General features: G+C 40.8%; 1 protein-coding gene across 1 annotated transcript in view; it reads left to right on the forward strand.

Annotated features, from left to right (window-relative positions):
• Positions 1–7420: 7420 nt before the first annotated feature.
• The window catches only part of LOC126336684 (invertebrate-type lysozyme 6-like), a 68596-nt gene continuing 52197 nt past the window's right edge, over positions 7421–23819 (forward strand). Inside the window, exon 1 of the mRNA XM_050000633.1 lies at positions 7421–7643. Within this exon, the coding sequence (XP_049856590.1) occupies positions 7544–7643 (100 nt within the window). The 5' untranslated portion in view covers positions 7421–7543. The remainder of the gene's footprint in view (positions 7644–23819) is intronic.

Here is a 23819-nt window from a genome sequence, read left to right on the forward strand (position 1 = left end):
GTTAGTTTACGTACGTGTTGCCAACTTAACGAAGTGTACGCCGAAAACTAACGTCTGTTCATTTCTATTCTTTTTGTCTCTCTCTCTCTCTCTCTCTCTCTCTCTCTCTCTCTCTCTGTGTGTGTGTGTGTGTGTGTGTGTGTGTGTGTGTGTCTATTGAATATGAATGAAATAGCTGTCAGAGAGAGGTTGAAAATTTTGGTGCTCAGCTCATTTTGGTTTAGGTTTAAATGTTCTGCGAGGCGTTTATGGACGAGTGAATAGAAAGGGGTTAGCTGTATTATTACGATAACAATCCTTTGTTGGCGTGTTTTCTATTATTTTATCTATTAATATAGACAGTGACTTGTTTGTTATGCCTGCTTGATCATTCAGCAGGGTTTCCTCTCCTGCTTTGGTTTTTTGCATGTGATCATTTTCTTACAGTGGTAGGAGGGGCTTTTTATTGTTGATTCTAATTATTTGCATGTATTCTTCTCTACAGGTGGTTTGTGATTGTATTGTCATTGGTGTTCGTAAAAGTGAAGTGGTTTGTCCCATAGTTCCGGGTTGTATCTGACAATTTTAGTTACTATATCTACAACTAGTGACACAAGACTAATAGTGCTTCTCAGCAATTAGAGCAAAGAACATGAAAACTGAGAAGAAAAAGTCCGTAGCTTGAAAATGTGCTTATGTTTCATAAGTGAAATTATACTACCGCGACCTAAAGCATGTGACCAGATTAGAGGAAAAGTACATGCCAGACAAAAACTCGAATAACTTCAAGTAATCACTTATTAACGTAAAAAAAAGAGGTGAACTGTTTTATAACCTACAAATATCGCATATCCAAACAAAACTGTACCATTCTAGTTTCCACTGAAGATACCCCAAAGTAAAAGGCTTAACACGTCTTGAACAAATAAAATACGCTGCAGCAAGAAAAAGGCAGTTTTTATTTACCAACCGAATATTTCTGTGCTTGCTGAGGATGATGGCCACACAAAGAGACTTGTTAAACTTACGTTGATAAATTTCAGGTTACGTCTGTCTGTGTGGAACTGAATAAAAGCAATTTTATTTTACCATACGCGTTTCGCCTTTACTTACTGAAAGGCGTCTTCAGTGATAAGGTTTGTAGATGCGCTTTGCATGTGTGCTTATCTTGCTGGTATAGCAGTATCTGCAAGCCTTGCCACTGATAATGCCTTTCAATAATGAAATGCGAAACATGTATGGCATAATAAAAACGGTTTTATTCAGTTGCATGTAGAAAGACATAACTTGACAGTTATCAACGTTGTATTACGCGCAACTGAGCAAGGCAGGACAACTTAATTAGAGTGAAAGTAAAGTCTAAATAACTTTCTAGCGGCAACCACTCATCTCAAGCAGGACCCAAGCAGTTTTAACATCGAAAGTTCTCGCCCATTTTTAGGGACCATGAAGAACATTTACAGATGCCACTGGCAGATCGGAAGATCTTGCTGCACCTAAGCAGAAGAGCTCTCACGATGACGATGCTTCTGAAACCCATCTTGAGTAGATGGTCGATTATGCGTGAAAAACATCCTCGACGTTAGCACTCAGGACCTTAATGACCTGTACGACAGACGGTGTGTCGTTAAGGTGTGATATTCGGCTTATAACAGAATTTTAGACTTCGATGTGGTAGGAGTAGAATCTCTGGAACCCCTCAGAGATTTGAAAGTGTGGTACCCTAACCTTATCTAGGTCACGCTGAGTAAGTTCTACGTGCGGTTGCCGATAACGACGATTCTTCGCTCTCGCCCAAAGGCTCAAATGGTTCAAATGGCTCTGAGCACTATGGGACTTAACATCTGTGGTCATCAGTCCCCTAGAACTTAGAACTACTTAAACCTAACTAACCTAAGGACATCACACACATCCATGCCCGAAGCAGGATTCGAACCTGCGACCGTAGCAGTCGCGCGGTTCCGGACTGAGCGCCTAGAACCGCTAGACCACCGCGGCCGGCCGCCCAAAGGCGAGAAAGAAAAGTTTAGAGTTTAACGTACTGCCGACGACCGTGTCATCAGAGACGAAACAGAAGCTCGGATTGAGTTACAACGAAGAAGGAAATGGGCTGTACCCTTTTCAACGCAACTGTCTTGACATTTATCCTTAAACAATTTAAATAAACCGTGGGAAACCCAATTCTGAATCGCCGGAAGGGGAACTTAATCCTAGCTCTCCCGAATGCGAGTCCGGTGCCGTATCATTGCGACATCTCGCTCGGTGTCCAGGAATCACTGCTGGATGTCGTGGCCTCTTGTACGAGAAACACGTTGCCTTGTCAGGTGCGGGATAGCCAATCAGGTTACAGTCGTTAGAGCCGACTGACGCTGTAAACAACCGGCACTTAATTGAACCGTGTCCACACCTTCGAGTTCCTCATACAACCCTGAGCCCACTACGAAAATGGCATGGTCATCGATCTCGATTTCAGTCTTCAGATCTTCACCACTCGTCTCATCCAAAACGATGATGCGGTTAAACCACTTCTGAATGTTTTGAACCACCCGAGACACCGTGTTTTGAGCACGTTTACTGCAAGCTTCGACAAGAATTCGATGCGATTCTGCAGCAATTTACTTCAAACGATTACAAAAAACCAATGCTGTCCGCAAATTTAAGTTCGTAAGTCACATGGTTTTAAACAGTTACCGATGTATGGAACTTGGGTTACTGTGTGTTGACATTCGTCATCAGTCCCTACAGGAAGCAGATGGCGCTGCAGACGCGGTCTCACGACCCCTGCTATGACGGCTACCATCAGCTATAGGAAAATTCCGGTTTCATACTTCTACACCTGGTATTTACTCGTTCTGGATGCATATGGGGTGGCTTGTCTTAGGTACTCCATCCTGTGTAGCAGAATTGACATTTATTCAAGGTGTGACCAGAATTAATTAATGACAACAGTTTCTCTTCGCTAAGTATAACTCGATCAGTTTCTCATCCTTGAAGACTAACGATGAAAAGGGTCACATTTACGGAACATGACATATGAATAGATTGTAATCAACCACATTTCTTTTTAAACCAACAAACAAAAGACTGTTGACATCATTCTTTCATAACACGCCAGTCTTACTCATATGTGTCTAGGTTCTGCAAGGTCAGGTACGTATTGGCGGGAATCCAGAAATGGCTATAGATGATAGTACGGCGCTACGTCGTGTAAACAGGCTGGAACACATTATGGCCATTGTCTTACAAATAGTCGGAATAACGATGTTTTTCGAGTCGCGCACAGTTCTTGCTACAAACAAGCACTGTCTTGAATGCTTCCGCTTTTGCATCGCAGGTCATCCGAAGCTCAAGAAATACTGAACACATTTTAACAGTGCGGCTAGTTTATTGGAACTTTTTCCGTTGTAGACTACTTAATATCAAACATTTATAGTTCTATATGAAGTCAAACGAAGTTATGAACGGGGTCTTTCTGTTTACAGTTTTCTCACAAAAATGTGAATAAGACATAAACATGCCTGTAGAAAATTAAATTTTTGATATCCTTACCCGTGAAATAACTACGACTGCATACCTGTACATGCTGTGAATGGGCAAATAGTCAATTGAAAAAAATGGAGGAGGCAGGTATATTATAGAAATTTAATTTCATAAGTCGGTTTAGTGATTCTTATCCATGTCCCAGTGAAATAAATTCAGCAATTAAAAAAAGCTGTGTTTGGTTACGAGTGTTAATGTGACAGGAACATGCAATCTCTACTCGACCCACGTATGTAATGGTAAAAAATATCACTTCGCATTTAAAAATTAAAAAAAGTGTTTTGTCAGTAACGAGGGTTGAAGTAATTCTGTAGCCATTACTGAAAAAAATATAAAAGTAAAAGATTTCCACTGCGCTGGCAGACGAGCGCAGTGTACGTTGTAGTTGGTTTGTTTAACCAAACAAGAAATAATTTTCATCTGGCAAACGATTTATGAATGTGGCGTATTTGCTATTCATCACAAATGCGAAAGACATTTCATGCTGCTGGCAAGTGTTTGCCTTAGCCCTAACATACCTATGTGCACTATACAGACTTCATTGTATGTTTTCCGTGTCTGTTGCAAAGGTTGTTGGAAAATTAACAAGACAGGCAGTTGTATGAGCAATTTCTTGATCAGTGCATTACTAATTCCATTTAGTTCGTGATAAACTGCGGGTTGGGTAAGCCGCCTTCGAGCCAAGCTCAGATAATCCGAAATTGTTTTATCTGCTGTTACTCGGAAAACAGTTTTTTGGAGGATTGGGCCTTAGTTTATTGTAGATAAAAGCACTGCAAACATGGAAATCATCCACTTTGCCGGAATCTGAGGACTTTTTACTGTGGTGCGTGATTAAGGTTGACGTATAGTCACCAAAGATTAACACATAAAAGCGGCAATTGAGAACGCATGAAGCAGTTAACTTGCGGCTACTATCCTTTTTACACTGAAGCGTCAGAGACACTGGTACAGGCATGCGTATTCAAATACAGACATATGTAAACAGGCAGAAGACGGCGCTGTAGTCGGCAACGCCTATATAAGACAAGATGTGTCTGCCGCAGTCGTTAGATCGATCACTGCTGCTATAATGGCAGCTTATCAAGATTTAAGTGAGATTGAAAATGGTGTTATAGTCGGCGCACGAGCGATGGGACACAGCATCTCGGAGGTAGCGATGAAGTGGGGATTTTCCCGGACGACCATTTCCGTAGTGTACCGTGAATATCAGGAATCCGGTGAAACATCAAATCTCCGACATCGCCGCGGCCGGAGAAAGATCCTGCAAGAACGGAACCAACGACGACTTATGAGAAGTTCAACACGACAAAAGTACAGCGCATCCGCAAATTGCTGCAGATTTCAATGCTGGGCCATCAACAAGTGTCTGCGTGCGAACAATTCAATGAAGCATCATCGATATGGGCTTTCGGAGCCGAAGGCCCACTCGTATACCCTTGATGACTGCACGACACGAAACTTTACGCCTAGCTTGGGCCCGTCAACACCTACTTTCGACTGTTAATGACTGGAAACGTGTTGCCTGGTCGGACGAGCCTCGTTTCAAATGGTATCGAGTGGGTCGACGTGTGCTGGTCGAATCCATGGACCCTGGATGTCAGCAGGGGAGTGTTCAAGCTGGTGGAGGCTCTGTAATGGTGTGGAGCGAAGTTGGAGTGGTATGGGGACCCTTGATACGTCTAGATACGGCTCTGAAAGGCGACACGTAACGTAAGCATCGCTTATCGTGTCTGATCACCTGCATCCATTCGTGTCCATTGTTCAAGCCGACAGACTTGGGCAATCCCAGCAGAACAATGCGACACCCCACACGTCCAGAATTGCTAGAGAGTAGCTCCAGGAACACTCTTCCGAGTTTAAACATTCCCGCCTGCCACCAAACTCCCCAAACATGAACATTATTGAGCATATGTGGGATGCCTTGCAACGTGCTCTTCAGAAGAGCTCTCCATCCCTCGTACTCTTACGGATTTATGGAGAGCCCTGCAGGATTCATGGTGTCAATTCCCTCCAGCACTACTTCAGACATTAGTTGATTCCATGTCATGCCGTGTTGCGGCACTTCTGCGTGCTCCCGGGGGCGCTACACGATATTAGGCAGGTGCACCAGTTTCTTTGGCTGTTCGGTGTATATAGCCATCATACACCGTATGGCTTAGAATATTTGATCCTATGTCTGCCCCGCGATTCCATTCGTGTATACAAGGAAGGAAACGTGAATGCCAATATGCCTCCAAACACGTGTCCATCTCTAACATGGGACTTACGAGAATCGTGCGACAGAGGAATAGGAACTGTTGCACTTTTTTGGTCTGAATATCTAAATATAAGCGACAGAGCTTCGCGGGAGAAATTTCTTCTTTTTGCCGAAGCTCCCCATTTAAGTTTTCTGATCATATCTACTACATATCTGTGTGGGATGTACCACCCTATTCCAATCTCAGCAACGCGTTTCCGACTTCTTTCGACGTCTTCCGTCAGGCCCACTTCATGGGGACACCGAACGCTAGACTTTACTGTAGAATAGGTTGCAATAGAGCACTATATGCGTTTCGTTTAGCAGATACGGAATAAATCTGTGTTTTATTCGCCGTTCCTATCACTGATTTCATGTGATTGTTCAATTTAAAAATGTTTTGTACTGTTGCTTCAAAACAAGAAACCTTTGAGAACCACGTCGCTGCTGCTACAATATTACTGTTGTATTATTGCGTTTGTATACTAGCACTGTCTTACATTTAACGACATTTGAAAAGAACTGAAAGTGGAAATACTTTGTAAGTTGTTCTTTTCTTTCTCGTACCATAGAGCGACATTACTTTCCTGTTGACAACACCATCCTCAGAATATAATATGAAAGGGCTGCTCATCCAATCTATTAACTTGTCTCCGTACATATGTTTTGAGGGCATTATCAGTTACGTTACATTTCCTTGGGCCACACCTGAAGTTACTTATGCCTTCGTAGAACATTAGCCGTTTATTATAAGGCACTGATTTTATTAGTGAAAACGTTTTTATTTTACGCGCTGTGAAATCGAACGTCTTTCGCAAATCTAGGAAGATGAGCACTTCCCAGGTTTTAGATAGTTACAGACTCTAATGGTGTACTGATGAAGAAGGCGAACACGTTGAACATAAAAGGAAATGGAGTAAATGTGAAACCATGCAAGAAAGTTGAATGATTTTTTTAACATATAATTTTGCTAGGAAAAAAGGAATTGCCTGAGACTGCAAGTAAATGGTCTTCATTTTACTAAAGCATAACCGATTTGCAGATTATTAGCATCATCACATATACTTGATACATAAACATCGATGGACGTGCGGCATGTTCACTTTAGGATCAAGTCTCACTGACATCAACTGACCTTCACTAAAGTGCACTGTTATGCTGGGGACTCACAGCACCACTCATAAAGCGTCACCCCAAGCGGCTTGTGTGAGACTGGAATAGGCACCAGTGTGATTCAGCAGCCAGCCAACTGGCATCTGGAAGAAATGGTCCTAAAATGAACATACTGAACATCGATGTATCAGGTACATCTGATGCTGATGCTGCGTTGAAGTTGATCATGGTATAGTAAAATGAAGTCAATTTATTCGCAGTCTGCGACAACATCTACTTTCCCAATTTGTCGTACGAACTGCGTTACTCATAGCCCCAATATAATTTATTATTTTACAAATTTCTGCATCACAAAATAAGACTGTATTAAGCAAAATTTTTACGTAGTGCCTCCTTGTCTATGAAGAAAATGACGGCTTTCTTTTCTCTCGCGCTCACGCACGTAGCCGGTTCGCACGGATTCCAGCTGCGCCGTCCTTCGGCGGCAGGGACGAGGCAGCTGTGACGTCAGCGCAGAAGACACTGCCTCCGGCTCCAGTTGGCCACTGCGCCGTGAGATGTCGCCGCGGTCAGCAGCGGCTGCGTGGATGACCTGCCAACTTTTCCGGGTGTCCACACGCACCGTAGCGGCGAAGTGGTCTAGATCGTAGTGCTCTCTACACCAGCTGCATCATGACGAAGTACTTTGCAGCGACATTCAACTTGCGTCAGCTGTTGATGGTGTCGGTGCTGTTGCCCCTGCTTGCCGCTGGAGCCACGATTCCTGCTAGCAGTGAGTATTCCCTCATTCAACGACTGATTCACCTTTTTTTTTCGCTCGCTGCCTTTATGTCGCTTCATTGGCGGATGTCTAGAACGTATATTCGGGAATAACCGTACTGATGACAATCTTGTTCTGTTAAGAGTTATATGGCCGTTGTACACCTGTCTTACTGAGAAAGGCCGGTTGCTTGTAGCTGATGCCGAGGCGAAATGCTGCTTCAATAAGCGGCGAGCAAACGAGATTTGATCTTGGGAAATATTGTCCTACGAAATATTTTCCTGTGTAGCTACAAAGATGCTGGTATCTGATCAAAGTGGCCTCGTGCCACCAAAAGTCAGCGATTCATGACAATTTTTACCTGTCATTAAAACAAAATATTTAAAATGAGATTGAATTTCTGGGAAAATTTACAGTTACACATGTATTTTAAACGCTGACGATTGTGCAGTTTGCAACTTGAAGACACAAATTGTACCTTGACTGCTGATTATTAGCTACCTTCATTGTGGTGTCTGTGATATGAAGTGACGTCCGGTACAAAAGAAATTCCCAAGCCAAGTCGCCAAAATTTAGTCTCAAGACTTTTCTTCCTCTGGTGCTACTACTTCATTCTCACCGTTGCCTTGACCTAGCAGAACTCGGATGAAAATGCAATCATCTGGTATCATATTTATTTTTCATTTACTTCACCGGAAATGTTGGTCCCCAGGTCCTAACCTACGACTAACAAAAGTTTTCTTACGTCATACAAATGTAAACAAAGGTTTTTTTAATGTGTTCAGTAACTGTAAAGTATTTTGGACTTCATACTACTGGCATTAACAATACTACATTCACGCCATTGATTGCAATAAACACAAGAACAGTCACTTTGTAGCTTTGCAAGTGTCACGCCTGTAAAAAGCTGTACGCTAATATACGGACCACCTCTGTAAAGCTTCATTTGTTTTAAAAAACTTGAACTATTATGAGATGAATTGTCATTAAGCTCTACAGACATTATTGTATTTCCTGGCTTTAGAGCGACAAAAGATCATACACAAACAAGGTAAATCTACTTTTTGTGTTATCAGGACAGCTTAGTTAATATCTCGCATAAAACTGTACTTTTACGAAGTTCAAATAATCTAACTACAAAGTCAGCATCTCATGTTAAAATTCATATTGTCAGGTCCTCGTTCAGTGTTACAGTAGGACTGAAATCCGACCGTTGCATGCGATACGTGTATTGTATCACGTAAACAGGAACTAAACCCATCTCTAGTCCTCCGTAGGCATGTACTGGTTTATCAGTAGTACGTCCCTCTTAGGAAAGTCTGAAACGGATAGAAATAATGTCCATGACTTCGTTCGTTGCACGTCAGCAATGAGATACACCTACACGTCGAACGGAGACACGACGACAGATTTGGCACAGTAGCACATAAAGGTGACAGAAATAGTGAAGAATATGGTAATAAAAAGTTTCCGTGGAAATGTCATTAACGATTTCAAACATATTAAAGACTTGAAAGCATCAGACCACTACGCGAAACGAGAACTTTCGTCGGGGACGTAAAATTTAACTGTGGAATTCGCATTGTGTTGAAATAAATTGACAAATTTTTTAGCTTAAACTCAAAACCAAACTATCACCTTTAATCTAACCTAATCTCACCTCGGATTATGCTACAGGTAAGTAATTCACGAAAAAGGTCTTTGCAAATATACGTGTTGACGAAACTTCAGTGCACCTTAAATCACCCATGTGGCAGGAGACACGTTCGAACTCCTGTCTGAGCCATGGGCGTCCGCAGAAATTCTTCAAAGAGGGAGAATAACACGAAAATGGTTAATTTCGACTTAACTGGATCGATGTGTTTGAAAACCTTTTGCTCCAATAATTGCATTTGACAAGAAGTACACAGAACTTTTAATACAATGCTTTAAACGACTAATAGTTACCCACTTATATTAGAAAGGTAGTTTACATTGATCCTGACCGGTAAACATATTTAGGTAGTGTATGTTTTTACGTTACTAATATGAATGTGGATGCTAGATTTTAGATTCCACTATCTGAAATTACATACTCATACGATTACATTCAGGATCCAACGTGTTATGAAATTAAGATACAAAATATTCACAACTTTGTTAAAATTCCGATAATATCCGGCAGAAACTGGAAAAATAAAAACCTGCAGTAAAAAAAAGCACAACTGAGTAAATCCCGTTTGATGTCAACAAATAATGGCAAATCAGTACTCTCCGAAGTGGAGTAACAAGGAATACGCTTTGTAACAGGCTTAGTCGACATTTCAGGCATATGACAGATGTTTGCATACAAAACTTCATACTTGATCATGTTAATAGATTTGTTCTCTTATTTTTGTGCTTAATATCAGCGCTGACTGGCGTAGCTAGAGTTGAATAAAAGGTTTTGAAAGCTTTTTAAGTTGGTCAGGCAAAGTATGCGACTAGATCAGAGCAACCAAGACTTCGGCTCGCGGGTCGCGACAAGGAATCAGTGCCAAAGGCTCAGCCTTGTTGCATATTTCCCCTACCGCCACGACATGCTGTCGGAGAACGAGGAGAGGGAAGAGGGGAAAACTGCGAACGCGCCGCATTTAAATGGCACAGCCCTTCATACGGCTTCGTTTTATATTTCACATTTGCCAACAACGTAGAACACAAACCAAACAATTTTTCAGCATAACTTTTGTGTGTTACGAACTTTCGGCATATGGACAGATGCTAACAATTTCAGTTTTGCAATGAAGTTTCCACGTAATTGTGACTGACTTTGTTTCATAATCGCAAAAAGGTCTTTCAAACAAATGTCAATCGAAATATTGCAGTACTTCTGGAACCTCATTATAAAGACTTAAAAACTACGCCTGTGTGAAGCAATTTAGATGCCCTGGACAGTTTTAACGTAAAGACATGTCATTATAACTGGAATTACCTTGCAGGTCAGTCATCTACGTCTGCACGTAGACAGGGATGTCTTCAACTGAAACGGCAAACGGCCTCCTAAAACGGCTCGAAAAACAGATGTAAGGTTGACCGTGTCCTCAAAAGTTTTATAAAACCGTTGTCGTCAAGGCCACAATGAATTCTCAAACCTCAAGTTTTCTGTAACGCCGGTGAGCTTAGGGAGCTGGACCTTCACCCTCAGAATGTGTCCCGTCTAGGCCACGATTTTCTTTTTAAATTCATCCTCATCTAATTGGAAAAAAGTTACCTTGCAATGTGTTACTGTGGGCAGTCTGTATTGAGGTCCACTTAAAATGCAAAGTCTGCAATCCGTTCGGAATGTACTAATTTTCGTTCCTGCACTCCTTTTGCCTTCACGAATTTAAGTCAGTTTAAAATAAAATAAAATCATTTCAGGCATGTCCCCCTTGACTTGCAGTAATACATGAAATCTCCATACCCTTACTTCAGTTCCATTGAAAACTGTTATAATAACGATGAAAAAATGAGCAACTTGCGAAATTTTACTGTGCATACCACCATTTTCTTCACGTGATCCTTGCCTACAAATTTAGCAGTGTTCCTTGATGTACAAAACAATGAAACGAGTCTGTCAATCGCTAACATTTTTTGTTCTTTCGTTGTCACTTAAATCTTCAAATTCTTTCTGCATGGTACAGTACTGTCGTTCCATAGCAAATATGCAGTACCAAGCCGGTTATGCGAATTTACGGTTCTCCTCTGTGTGCGTACTGTGATGCGGGAAATCTAGAAGTGATCAGATATAAAAACTTGATTCACATTCAAACGCTACATTTCCGACCATATTTTCCTTATACTGGTAAGTCCATTCTACGACCCCGAGAAGCCTGTAATAGGAATTGAAACTCTATACACATTCATTCAACTACTGTTGTGCCTGACAATTTTTCAAGTAATTGGTGTTCGGTAGTAAGTGCTTCCCCCCATGAACCACAGATCTTGCCGTTGGTGGAGAGGCTTGCGTGCCTCAGCGATACAGATGGCCGTACCGTAGGTGCAACCACAACGGAGGGGTATCTGTTAAGAAGCCAGACAAACTTGTGATTCCTGAAGAGGGGCAGCAGCCTTTTCAGTAGTTGCAGGGGCAACAGTCTGGATGATTGACTGATGTGGCCTTGTAACATAACCAAAACGGCCTTGCTGTGCTGGTACTGCGAACGGCTGAAAGCAAGGGGAAACAACGGCCGTAATTTTTCCCGAGGGCATGCAGCTTTACTCTATGGTTAAATGATGGCGTCCTCTTGGGTAAAATATTCCGGAGGTAAAATAGTCCCCCATTCGGATCTCCGGGCGGGGACTACTCAGGAGGACGTCGTTATCAGGAGAAAGAAAACTGGCGTTCTTCGGATCGGAGCGTGGAATGTCAGATCCCTTAATCGGGCAGGTAAGAAAATTTAAAGGGAAATGGATAGGTTAAAGTTGGATATAGTAGGAATTAGTGAAGTTCGGTGGCAGGAAGAAAAACACTTTTGGTCAGGTGAATACAGGGTTATAAATACAAAATAGGAGTAATGCAGGAGCAGGTTTAATAATGAATTAAAAAAATAGGAGTACGGGTAAGCTACTACAAACAGCATAGTGAACGCATTATTGTGGCCAAGATAGACACGAATCCCACGCCTACTACGGTAATAAAAGTTTATATGCCAACTAGCTCTGCAGATGACGAAGAAATTGATGAAATGTATGAGATACAAGAAATTACTGAGGTAGTGAAGGGAAACGAAAATTTAAGTCGTGGGTGACTGGAATTCGGTAGTAGGAAAAGGGAGAGAAGGAAACGTAGTAGGTGAATATGGATTTGGGGGGGGGGGGGGGGGGGGGGGGGAAGAAATGAGAGGAAGTCGCCTGGTAGAATTTTGCTCAGAGCACAACTCAATCATAGCTAACACTTGGTTCAAGAATCATAAAAGAAGGTTGTATACATCGAAGAACCCTGGAGATACTAAAAGGTATCAGATTATATAATGGTGAGAAAGAGATTTAGGAACCAGGTTTTAAATTGTAAGACATTTCCAGGGTCAGATGTGGACTCTGACCACAATCTATTAGTGATGATCCGTAGATAAAACTGAAGAAACTGCAAAAAGGTGGGAATTTAAGGAGATCGGACCTGGATAAACTGAAAGAACCAGAAGTTGTACAGAGTTTCAAGGAGACTATAAGGGAACATTTAACAGGAATGGGGGAAAGAAATACAGTAGAAAAAGAATGGGTAGCTTTGAGGGATGAAGTAGTTAAGGTAGCAGAGGATAAAGTAGGTAAAAAGACGAGGGCTGGTAGAAATCCTTAAGTAACAGAAGAAATACTGAACCTAATTGATGAAAGGGGAAAATATAAAAATGCAGGAAATGAAGCAGGCAAAAAGGAATACAAACGTCTCAAAAATTAGATCGACGGGAAGTGCAAAATGGCTAATCAGGGATGGGTAGAGGACAAATGTAAGGATGTAGAGGCTTATCTCACTAGGGGAAAGTTAAATACTCCCTACAGGAAATTTAAAGAGACCTTTGGAGATAAGAGAACCACTTGTATGAATATCAAGAGCTCAGATGGAAACCCAGTTATAAGCAAAGAAGGGAAAGCAGAAATGTGGAAGGAGTATATAGAGGGTCTATACAAGGGCGATATACTTGAGGACAATATTATGGAAATGGAAGAGGATGTAGATGAAAAGGAAGGTACGATACTGCGAGAAGAGTTCCACAGAACACTGAAAGACCTGAGTCGAAGTAAGGCCCCAGGAGTAGACAACATTCCATTAGAACTACTAACGGCCTTGGGAGAGCGAGTCCTGGCAAAACTCTACCAGCTGATGAGCAAGATGTATGAGACAAGCGAAATATTCTGAGTTCAAGAAGAATATAATAATTCCAATCCCAAAGAAAGCAGGTGTTGACAGATGTGAAAATTACCTAACGATCAGTTTAATAAGTCACAGCTGCAAAATACTAACGCGAATTCTTTAGAGACGATTGGAAAAACTAGTAGAAGCCGACCTTGGGAAGATCAGTTTGGATTCCGTAGAAATATTGGAACACGTGAGGCAATACTGACCCTACGAGTTATCTTAGAAGCTAGATTAAGGAAAAGCAAACCTACGTTTCTAGCATTTGTAGACTTGCAGAAAGCTTTTGATAACGTTGACTGGAATACTCTTTCAGATGCTGAAGGTGGCAGGGGTAAAATAGGGAGAGCGAAAGGCTATTTACAATTTGTACAGAAACCAGATAGCAGTTAAGAGTCTAGGGACACAAAACGGAAGTAGTGGTTGGCGCAGCCTCTCCCCGATGTTGTTCAATCTGTATATCGAGCAAGCAGTGATGGAAACAAAAGAAAAATTCGGAGTAGGTATTAAAACCCATGGAGAAGAAATAAAAACTTTGAGGTTTGTAGAGACGATATAAAATGTAGACGGGCAAATGCAAGGAAAGAGTTTCTGAAGAAGAGAAATTTGGTAACATAGAGCATAAATTTAAGTGTCAGGAAGTAGTTTCTGAAAGTATTTGTATGGAGTGTAGCAATGTATGAAAGTGAAGCATGGACAATAAATAGTTTAGACAAGAAGAGAATAGAAGCTTTCGAAATGTGATGCTACAGAAGAATGACGAAGATTAGATGGGTAGATCACATAACTAATGAGGAGGTATTGAATAGCATTGGGGAGAAGAGAAGTCTGTGGCACAACTTGACTAGAAGAAGGGATCGGTTGGTAGGACACGTTCTCAGACATCAAGGGATCACCAGTTTCGTATTGGAGCTCAGCGTGGAGGGTAAATCTCGTACAGGGAGACAAAGAGATGAATACATTAAGCAGATTCAGAAGGATGTAGGCTGCAGTAGGTACTGGGGGATGAAGTAGCTTGCATAGGATAGATTAGCATGGAGAGATGCATCAAACCAGTCTCAAGACTGAAGACCAGAACATGATATAGATTTTTTCTAGTTATCGATTTTCTTTGATGTATCGTTGATTTACTGTGTAACGACTTCGCCGTGCCGACACTTGTCGCCGTATCTTTATGGGTATCTATATTCTTCGCGGTATCTATTTTTTCGTGGTACCGATTTTTCCGAAGTATACATTTTTTCGAGGTATATATTTTTTGACGTTTGTTTTTTGTGTTATTGATTTTGTCGATGTATCGTTTTTATGGATGTATCGTTATTACATGAGGCATCGATATTTTATGAAGCATCGAAATTTTTTTAGGTATCTATAGTTTTCGATACATGGTATTTTTCAAGCCGATTTCCGAATGTCTATTTTTTTCCGAATGTCTATTTTTTTCCGAATGTCTATTTTTTTCCGAATGTCTATTTTTTTCCGAATGTCTATTTTTTTCCGAATGTCTATTTTTTTCCGAATGTCTATTTTTTTCCGAATGTCTATTTTTTTCCGAATGTCTATTTTTTTCCGAATGTCTATTTTTTTCCGAATGTCTATTTTTTTCCGAATGTCTATTTTTTTCCGAATGTCTATTTTTTTCCGAATGTCTATTTTTTTCCGAATGTCTATTTTTTTCCGAATGTCTATTTTTTTCCGAATGTCTATTTTTTTCCGAATGTCTATTTTTTTCCGAATGTCTATTTTTTTCCGAATGTCTATTTTTTTCCGAATGTCTATTTTTTTCCGAATGTCTATTTTTTTCCGAATGTCTATTTTTTTCCGAATGTCTATTTTTTTCCGAATGTCTATTTTTTTCCGAATGTCTATTTTTTTCCGAATGTCTATTTTTTTCCGAATGTCTATTTTTTTCCGAATGTCTATTTTTTCCGAATGTCTATTTTTTTCCGCGTCGGTTTTTTTTTTCCGCTGTCTCAATTTTCTTCGATAGAAAGTGGGTTGTGTGTCATTTTGGCTCAGTAGGAAAAGCGGTGCCTCTCGATTTAAAGACATAGATTGCCATAAAATCGTATTTACCCCTTATTTCAAAAACATTTATTCAGGAGCTGCTTTCAAACCAAAAACTTTAGTACGGCAAACTCTATAATCCAGGCGGAGGCAAGTGCTCCCTCTTAGTGCCATCCATCCTTCAGTCACTTACACTACTAGTTTTCAGTTTTTCATAAGAACCATGAACCAAGCACAAATGAACGCTTTCCAAAAAAGAACGATCAGCAGTGAACTAGTTCCCAAAGATGAACGAGATTTCCCATCTCAAGATATCGATATTACTCGATGTCGATTTTTTCGAGATATATATTTTTTCGTGATTTCGAAAATTTTATGGTCATATGGTCTTGCTTCAATGCCAGAAACTTCTGCCAAAATGCAAGAGGAGGATCGACACTTAGTATTAAAGGATTGACAGTTCACCTTGTAGCTGTGAGGTAACGGGTGAGTTGTGGCGCCCTGGAAATACTCTATGTTCGGAGTTGGCATGGCCGCAATGGGGTCTCTTAGCAGCCACATGTTGCCGAACGTTAGCTGGAATAGATCGGCTGCATGGCTGGGAATTCCATGGTGACGCTGTGTCGACGGAGACAGGTCGGGAGTGCCAAAGGCGGCGGACTTGGTGAATCCTTAATGGCAGACATTTCACAGTTCGTATACAAATTAAAAATGCAATCAGCACATGAAAATAACCGAAAGAGAGGTCCATTGGAAGAATACTCAGAAGTGCAGTCCACTCAAGAAGGGGAGAGGTTACAAAAACAGTGTTCGACTGATATATTAATAATATTGCTCGTCAGTCTGGAACCCTTAGCAGATAGTGTTAATGGATGATATAGAGAAGATCCGAAGAACAACGCGATTCGTCACAGGTTCGTTTAATAAACGCGAAAGCTTCATGTAATGTGCATCCAGCTCCAGAGGCAGGCGCTACAAGAGACGTTCATCACATTGTGGTTTACCATAAAAATTACGAAAGAATAAGTTTCTAGATCAACAAACCAATGTATGGCCACCTCCTACTTCCATTTTTCTAACACAATGAACATAAAATTAGAGACATTCGTGGGCACAGGGGGCATACCGGCAGTAATTATTTCTACATCTACATTTATACTCCGCAAGCCACCCAACGGTGTGTGGCCGTCGAAACTCTCATGTGTCTACTTCCTCACGTACAGTGTTTCTAAGGGGTGAAAATGACGAGATATGATTGTCTTCTCAAAAATCAAAGTTCAACTGTCAGTTTTTTGTTCTGAGCAGTGGTTAACATTTAAACAAATATCTATACTACAATATAGACAAGTCGTTGCTCAACGTTGCTATCGAAACTGTCGAAATGTTCTTGTCCTATTTACTTCAAATACTTGCGCGATGCTCTAATATTCGATCAGACGAATTGTTGTTGTGGTCTTCAGTCCTGAGACTGGTTTGATGCAGCTCTCCATGCTATTCTATCCTGTGCGAGCTTCATCTCCCAGTACCTACTGCAGCCTACATCCTTCTGAATCTGCTTAGTGTAGTCATCTCTCGGTCTCCCTCTACAATTTTTACCCTCCACGCGGCCTTCCAATTCTAAATTGGTGATCCCTCGATGTCTCAGAATATGTCCTACCAACCGATCCCTTCTTCTAGTCACGTTGTGCCACAAATTTCTCATTTCTCCGATTCTATTCAATATCTCCTCACATTAGTTATGTGATCTACCCATCTAATCTTCAGCATTCTTCTGTAGCCAACACATTTCTAAAGCTTCTATTCTCTTGTTATCTAAATTATTTATCGTCCACGTTCCACTTCCACGCATGGCTACACTCCATACAAATACTTCCAGAAATGACTTCCTGACATTTAAATCTATACTCGATGTTAACAAATTCCCACCTTTTTGGAGTTTCTTCAGTTTAAATCTACAGTTCATAACCAATAGATTCTGGTCAGTCCACATCTGCCCCTGGAAATGTCTTACAATTTAAAACCTGGTTCCTAAATCTCTGTCTTAACATTATATAATCTGATACCTTTTAGTATCTCCAGGGTTCTACCATGTATACAACCTCCTTTCATGATTCTGAAACCAAGTGTTAAGTATGATTAAGTTATGCTCTGCGCAAAATTCTACCAGGCTGCTTCCTCTTTCATTTCTTACCCAATCCATATTCACCTACTATGTTTCCTTCTCTCCCTTTTCCTACTCTCGAATCCCAGTCACCCATGACTAATTAAATTTTCTTCTCCCTTCACTACCTGAATAATTTCTTTTATCTCTTACATTTCATCGTCATCTGCAGAGCTAGTTGGCATATAAACTTGTACTACTGTAGTAGGCGTGGGCTTCGTGTCTATCTTGGCCACAATAATGCGGTCACTATGCTGTTTGTAGTAGCTTACCCGTACTCCTATTTTTTAATTCATTATTAAACCTACTCCTGCATTACTCCTATTTTATTTTGTATTTATAGCCCTGTATTCACCTGACAAAAAGTCTTGTTCCTCCTGCCACCGAACTTCACTAATTCCCACTATATCTAACTTTAACCATCCATTTCCCTTTTTAAATTTTCTAACCTACTTGCCCGATTAAGATATGACATTCCACGCTCCGATCCGTAGAACGCCAGTTTTCTTTCTCCTGATAACGACATCCTCTTGAGTAGTCCCCACCCGGAGATCCGAATGGGGAACTATTTTACCTCCGGAATATTTTACCCAAGAGGACGCGATCATTATTTAACCATACAGTAAAGCTGCATGCCCTCGGGAAAAATTACGGCTGTAGTTCCCCTTTGCGTGCAGCCGTTCGCAGTACCAGAACAAGAAGGCCATTTTGGTTACTGTTACAAGGCCAGATCAGTCAATCATCCAAACTGTTGCCCCTGCAACTACTGAAAACGCTGCTGCCCCTCTTCAGGAATCAAACGTTCGTCTGGCCTCTTAAGATACGCCTCCGTTGTGGTTGCACCTACAGTACGGCTATCTGTATCGTTGAGGCACGCAAGCCTCCCCACTAATGACAAGGTCCATGGTTCAGACGGATATGTATATGAAAATGTGCTTTTCATGAAGTCCGTCAATTTCTAACTAAAATTGGGAGTCATTTAAGCCATCTGACAAATTGTTTCTCCCATACAAGTTCTTTTTCCTGACATATAATTTAAGCAAAAATTGTATACACAGCTGTGTGTTCATCCTCGCAGACTGTTTTCACAAAAAACAGGAAAGTTTTATTTATGGCTTATCGGCTTACGATTAGAATCCTACTAAGGAATCTGAATCGTCCGGAGCTGTATAATCCTACCCACTTGCAGATTTAAAACTATGCGAAATACTGTCAATTAAGTTACTGTCACAGATCCAGCCCTAAGAGAGAGGTCGCTCATATCCTGTATATCAATAACCCCTACAGATTTCTACATCCATTTTATGCGATGTAAATTACCAACCATAGATATGTTGGCAATAATAACAAAGCTAAAAGTTAGAGGAAGGAATGTATGGACAGGCAGCAAGGTGAAAGAGATCAGGACGCATTCCCAACTCCTTACATATTTAGAAATTGCTAAGCATTGTTGCGTTCGCTAGTTGAGTACGCAAACGTGATATTTATGGATTTTGTAATGCAGTTGTTGGAGCTGCTTGTGAAAAACTCCGTAAAATCCGTTAACTACAGATGACAATATTACAGAATTCTTTTATTTCTGAACCTGGTGATGGCCCTTCTAATCCTTAGCCTCTTCCAAAAGCTTTTAGCCATTTCAAAACTGATATTAATAATTTGTTTGCGCGACTCAACATTATGCAGAAAGTTAAATCGCCTATTCTTTGTGTAAGCGGTAACGTTGCCAGCAAGCATATCGACAGATTAAGCAAGTGAAAACATAAACATCCTACTAAATGGAGATAGCCTTTTTAGAACATATCCTGATACCTGTGATTTCATTGTTTTGAGAATCATTTACCTTTAAATGTATGCAGTTTTGCATACGCTCCAACCAGTTCTGCAAGCATGTTTCCCCGCTTCTATGTTACTACCTAAGTAACATGGATGAAGGAGGGCTCAGGAGCTTCTTCAGATGATAATAGCTATCCTGGCATGTTCTGTTTCACTCGAGGAACTTCGGATTCATATGCGAATTAAATATCCGTCGCGACGTTGTACAGGCCTAAGCATTTGATATTTCCTCGGTCGAATTATATGAGCTTTTCCTTACGCCAGTCGACAAGTCTGCTTTTCTTAACACAAACTGTGAGCAATCTACAGGGAACGAGCGTTTAATCGCAGCTAAATATTTACGCAAAACCTATGTACTGCAGTCTGAATATTACTAATGAGCTTTCCATCTCACGGCGAGTCACAAGTCAGTCATCGACCTTCCCTGGAAAAACCAGATTTTGGTCGAACCCACGAAATTCATAGCTGGCGGAAGCACGACCATGACTAATTCTGCGAAGTATCAATCGTTACTGAAGGCGCTAAATTTCCAAAAGTGTACTTTTACACACACTGTTGTTGAAATATCGTTCATGACAATGTCATTCCATAGAAATTTATTACACATTTATTCTTTAAACAGGTTTATCGGCTACCATTGTTTAAAGAACAACAACAAATGACAAATTTTCAAACAGTGAATCTCAAAAGTGCCATTTAGTAGTTAATAAAAACTTGTAAGATGACCCTCGCATCAGTACTGTCCTATCGTCAGAAAATGCAGCAACCTGAGGTACGTTCATACGGGCCATAAAAATGGCGTATTGCCGAGAATACGTCCCGACAGTGTTCCCAAACATTGTGGCCATACGAATTGCAGCCACAAGTCCGGCAACATTGCCTGCCACTACAGTTCGTCAGTGTTAGCAGCAATATATGTCCAGAGTCAAAAGTTGTACGAGCTACAATATGGGTGCGAAATAGACGAAACCGAGGAGATAATGGAAATGTGTACGGCTCTCCTACATTTGCATGACACAAGAAAAAATTTTAGCAAGAAAAAGAGAAGGTTGTTTTTATGAAGCGAAATACTTCCGAAACTTCAGGTTGTGAAGTGATACTGCATACATTTTCCAGGACGTCGCTTAACGGTTTAAAAACATCGTTTAAAAGCACTTAAATAATTTTCAACAAATGACTGCTCACCAGTTGCAACCAGATAAAGAAGTCTTCAGTTCTGGCTAGCGATGAATCGTACATGAGTTTGATGCATGTCTTGAAAGTACACTTCTTACTGATATTCCCCTTCGTTCAAAGGAGGCTTGCAAAGCATTTGTAGAAGGAATCAGTACTTATCAGCTCGATATAACATTCAATTCAATTTCATAAATCAGTTATATCTACGACCAGAATTACAGGACGTGAACAATAATTACACGAATGACGTAATAAAAAAAAGACCTTTGGCAAGTTCTTGCCCTCTGAACAGTGCAGCTTCAAATTAGTTCAAATCTCCTAGAACCTATGTAGAGTGAAATTATCGCTCATTACTGGATATCATCAGTTACGATACCGGCAGCAAAAAAGTTGTTCTATTTTTGATATTTGTCAATGTTCTGTGTGTTCGATTATTCGGGTCGATGTACACGTCTCATTTATGGAATTCACGGTATTCTTGTTGTTTCACTCCTACCTTCGTGTAGACACAAACCAATGGTGCCTCAACGTTCGCGCACCATATTACACACTTAAGCTAAATAAAAAGGGGCAGAAAGGTTCATTGTTTGGTTGTGCGAGTGAGGGGTGGGTGGGAGAGAGGAGGAGAAAGTTTATACACACGAGGACACTGACAGGTAAGGACCGACCACACTAAGTATTCTCCAACTTTGGTTGGCAACACCAACACCTCTTCACCTACAAGCAACAGCCTGGTCTATCATCATCAGTACTGACTGACCCTACCCCAATAGAGCCATGTACAGCTGCCACTTTGGAGTATTGTTGCCACACATTACCGTAAAATAAGGCCTGTGTAAACCAACCTCCACAGAATCACCACGGATTTTTAAAGGAATTGTAACTGTAAGCATCGTTGAGTGCATGCTCGTGGAGAGCTTCTGTATAATCCCATGAACACTATCATATGATTCGTCTGTCTTCCTGTTGTTTACTCCTCACTTTACCAAAACGCGTTTGAAAGCGTTAACAAAGAATGTGCTCTTTCACACTGATTGTTGTAATGCAAGTACGACAAAACAATAGTGAATGGACTGTTACTTAGTGAGTGCGCGCCAGTACATAGTCATGTATCCATAAGTGTCGACCCATAGTTGTAAAATTGGTTAGTCGGAGTAAAGCTAAGGCGGTAATGCAGTTAAGTGATTTTTCCACCGAGCTACAACCGGGCTGCATTGCACGGAGTAGCGTTGGTAGCGTGCGCACCTCCGCATTATCTCACAAATTTTTCACTTACCACTAAACAGTTGCCAGATTAAAATTTGCTTGTAAGCGCCTGTGCATGGCATAAGAAAAATGGGCACCGCAGATAGAGCTCAGCTGAAGAATCTGAACAGAAATTTTGGTACTTACATCGTGTAATATATTATAGGGAGAAATAAATCACCTTGTCAACAGGCCAACACAAGATGTTCGGGCGTATCAGGCAGATGGAGCCAAAATTCAGAAATTCAGAGAGACTGAGTTTACAGTATCACTCAGAACACTAACGCCGGTATTACACTATCAAATTTCTTTGTCAAAGATTTGATCAAAGATGTGATCAAATATTCCTCAAATATATTTGACAAAGATCTTTGACGTGACTCTTAAAAGGGGTATTACACTGTCGTCTTATTTTTCGTCGATGTTCAAGATGGCGGACATCTTGTTATTAATCGCAGCAGTTGCATGTGCCACAATTGCTATGTGCACATGCGGAAGAGAAGCGGGGGAAAAAAGGAAACGTAACTGAAGGAAGCCGTGGGTTTTACGACGACACGATAAAAGCATTCAAAACTTGTTACGATAGAGGAAGACGTAAAGTCGTACATGAATTACTTCAGAATGGATGAGCATACATTTCTGTATGTGCTCAGTGAAGTGTATCCTCATATCACAAAGCAAAATACTCATTGCAGAAGACAGTCTCACTTAACACTCAGATTCTTTGCTACAGGAAAGAGGTTATGTTTGTTGTGTCAGGTCAGGTCTCCAATCTTCTTAATCTATTTTTGTATTCAGGGTGCCTCCCGTTGTAAAGCGCCTCATCAGCTTCATACATCTCTTTATTTTGTAGTTGTCGGTAGACACCAATTGTATTTACTGGAAACGTTTATAAAAACAAGACGACAGAACGCTGCAGCGAGGCCCTAGAGTTGATCAAATATTTGACGACATTTGACAAAGTTCCCTATTACACCATCAAATTTCTTTGACAAATATATTGGACAGACATTCGATAACTCTCAACCTATACAAAGGCGAAACTTGTTTTTTCCCGTATACAGTGTGGTGCAGAAGCGTCTGAAACATATTATTGTCACCTCCGCAGTTGTCACCCGTACGAAGGAAACTAAGAAGTGGCAGCAGGTTTTTCTTACACGACCTCTAACAAACCTTCGGCATATCAAATTCTTAATATTAACCCTCTTTGGAGTTAAGTTCTTACAGAGCGTAAATAACTGTTTATAACGTGCGGTATAGAGGAAATAAGTGACGAATAATTTAATGTGACACGCTTCTTCTCTGTAAAACGCGAAACAACTTCAAATTGGCTTACAAAAGCCGCCTACGCTGCGACGCATGTGCACCAATCGAGATTTTGAATAACCTCCGGCGCTCCCACGTCACTGTCTGTCTTCATAACTTCATTTTTTTTATTTTGTTAACATCAGTAAGCTATGTTCACTGGGGAGGATAATAAGACTTTCCAAAATGTTACGCAAATACTAATAATTTTCACAATTATATCTAGACTTAACACTTAATAAGCACATAGTGTAATAGTAATAATTCAAGAGAATATGATTTACTTGCTAATTTTGAGATAAAATTTACGCAAACGTCAGTTTTACAATGTTTGTGCAAGATCAGGGTAGATAAAACATTCTTGGACGATTTTAATGCAAAATCGAATTAAGCTTCACAAGACTGACGACGTGAGTGCGCGGAGGTACTCACAATCTCGTGTGGCTTTTTCTGGTCACTTTGAGGTGGTTTGTAAGGCTCAATAGAAAACGTGTTGTACAGCCAGGCCCATTAGTAGTCGCTTCCCACAGCTTGGTACACCCAGGCGTCAGCTACTGTTGTTGTTGTTGAGGTCTTCAGTCGTAAGACTGGTTTGATGCAACTCTCCATG

This window comes from Schistocerca gregaria, chromosome 2 (assembly GCF_023897955.1).
Source record: "Schistocerca gregaria isolate iqSchGreg1 chromosome 2, iqSchGreg1.2, whole genome shotgun sequence".
Lineage (NCBI taxonomy): Eukaryota > Metazoa > Arthropoda > Insecta > Orthoptera > Acrididae > Schistocerca > Schistocerca gregaria.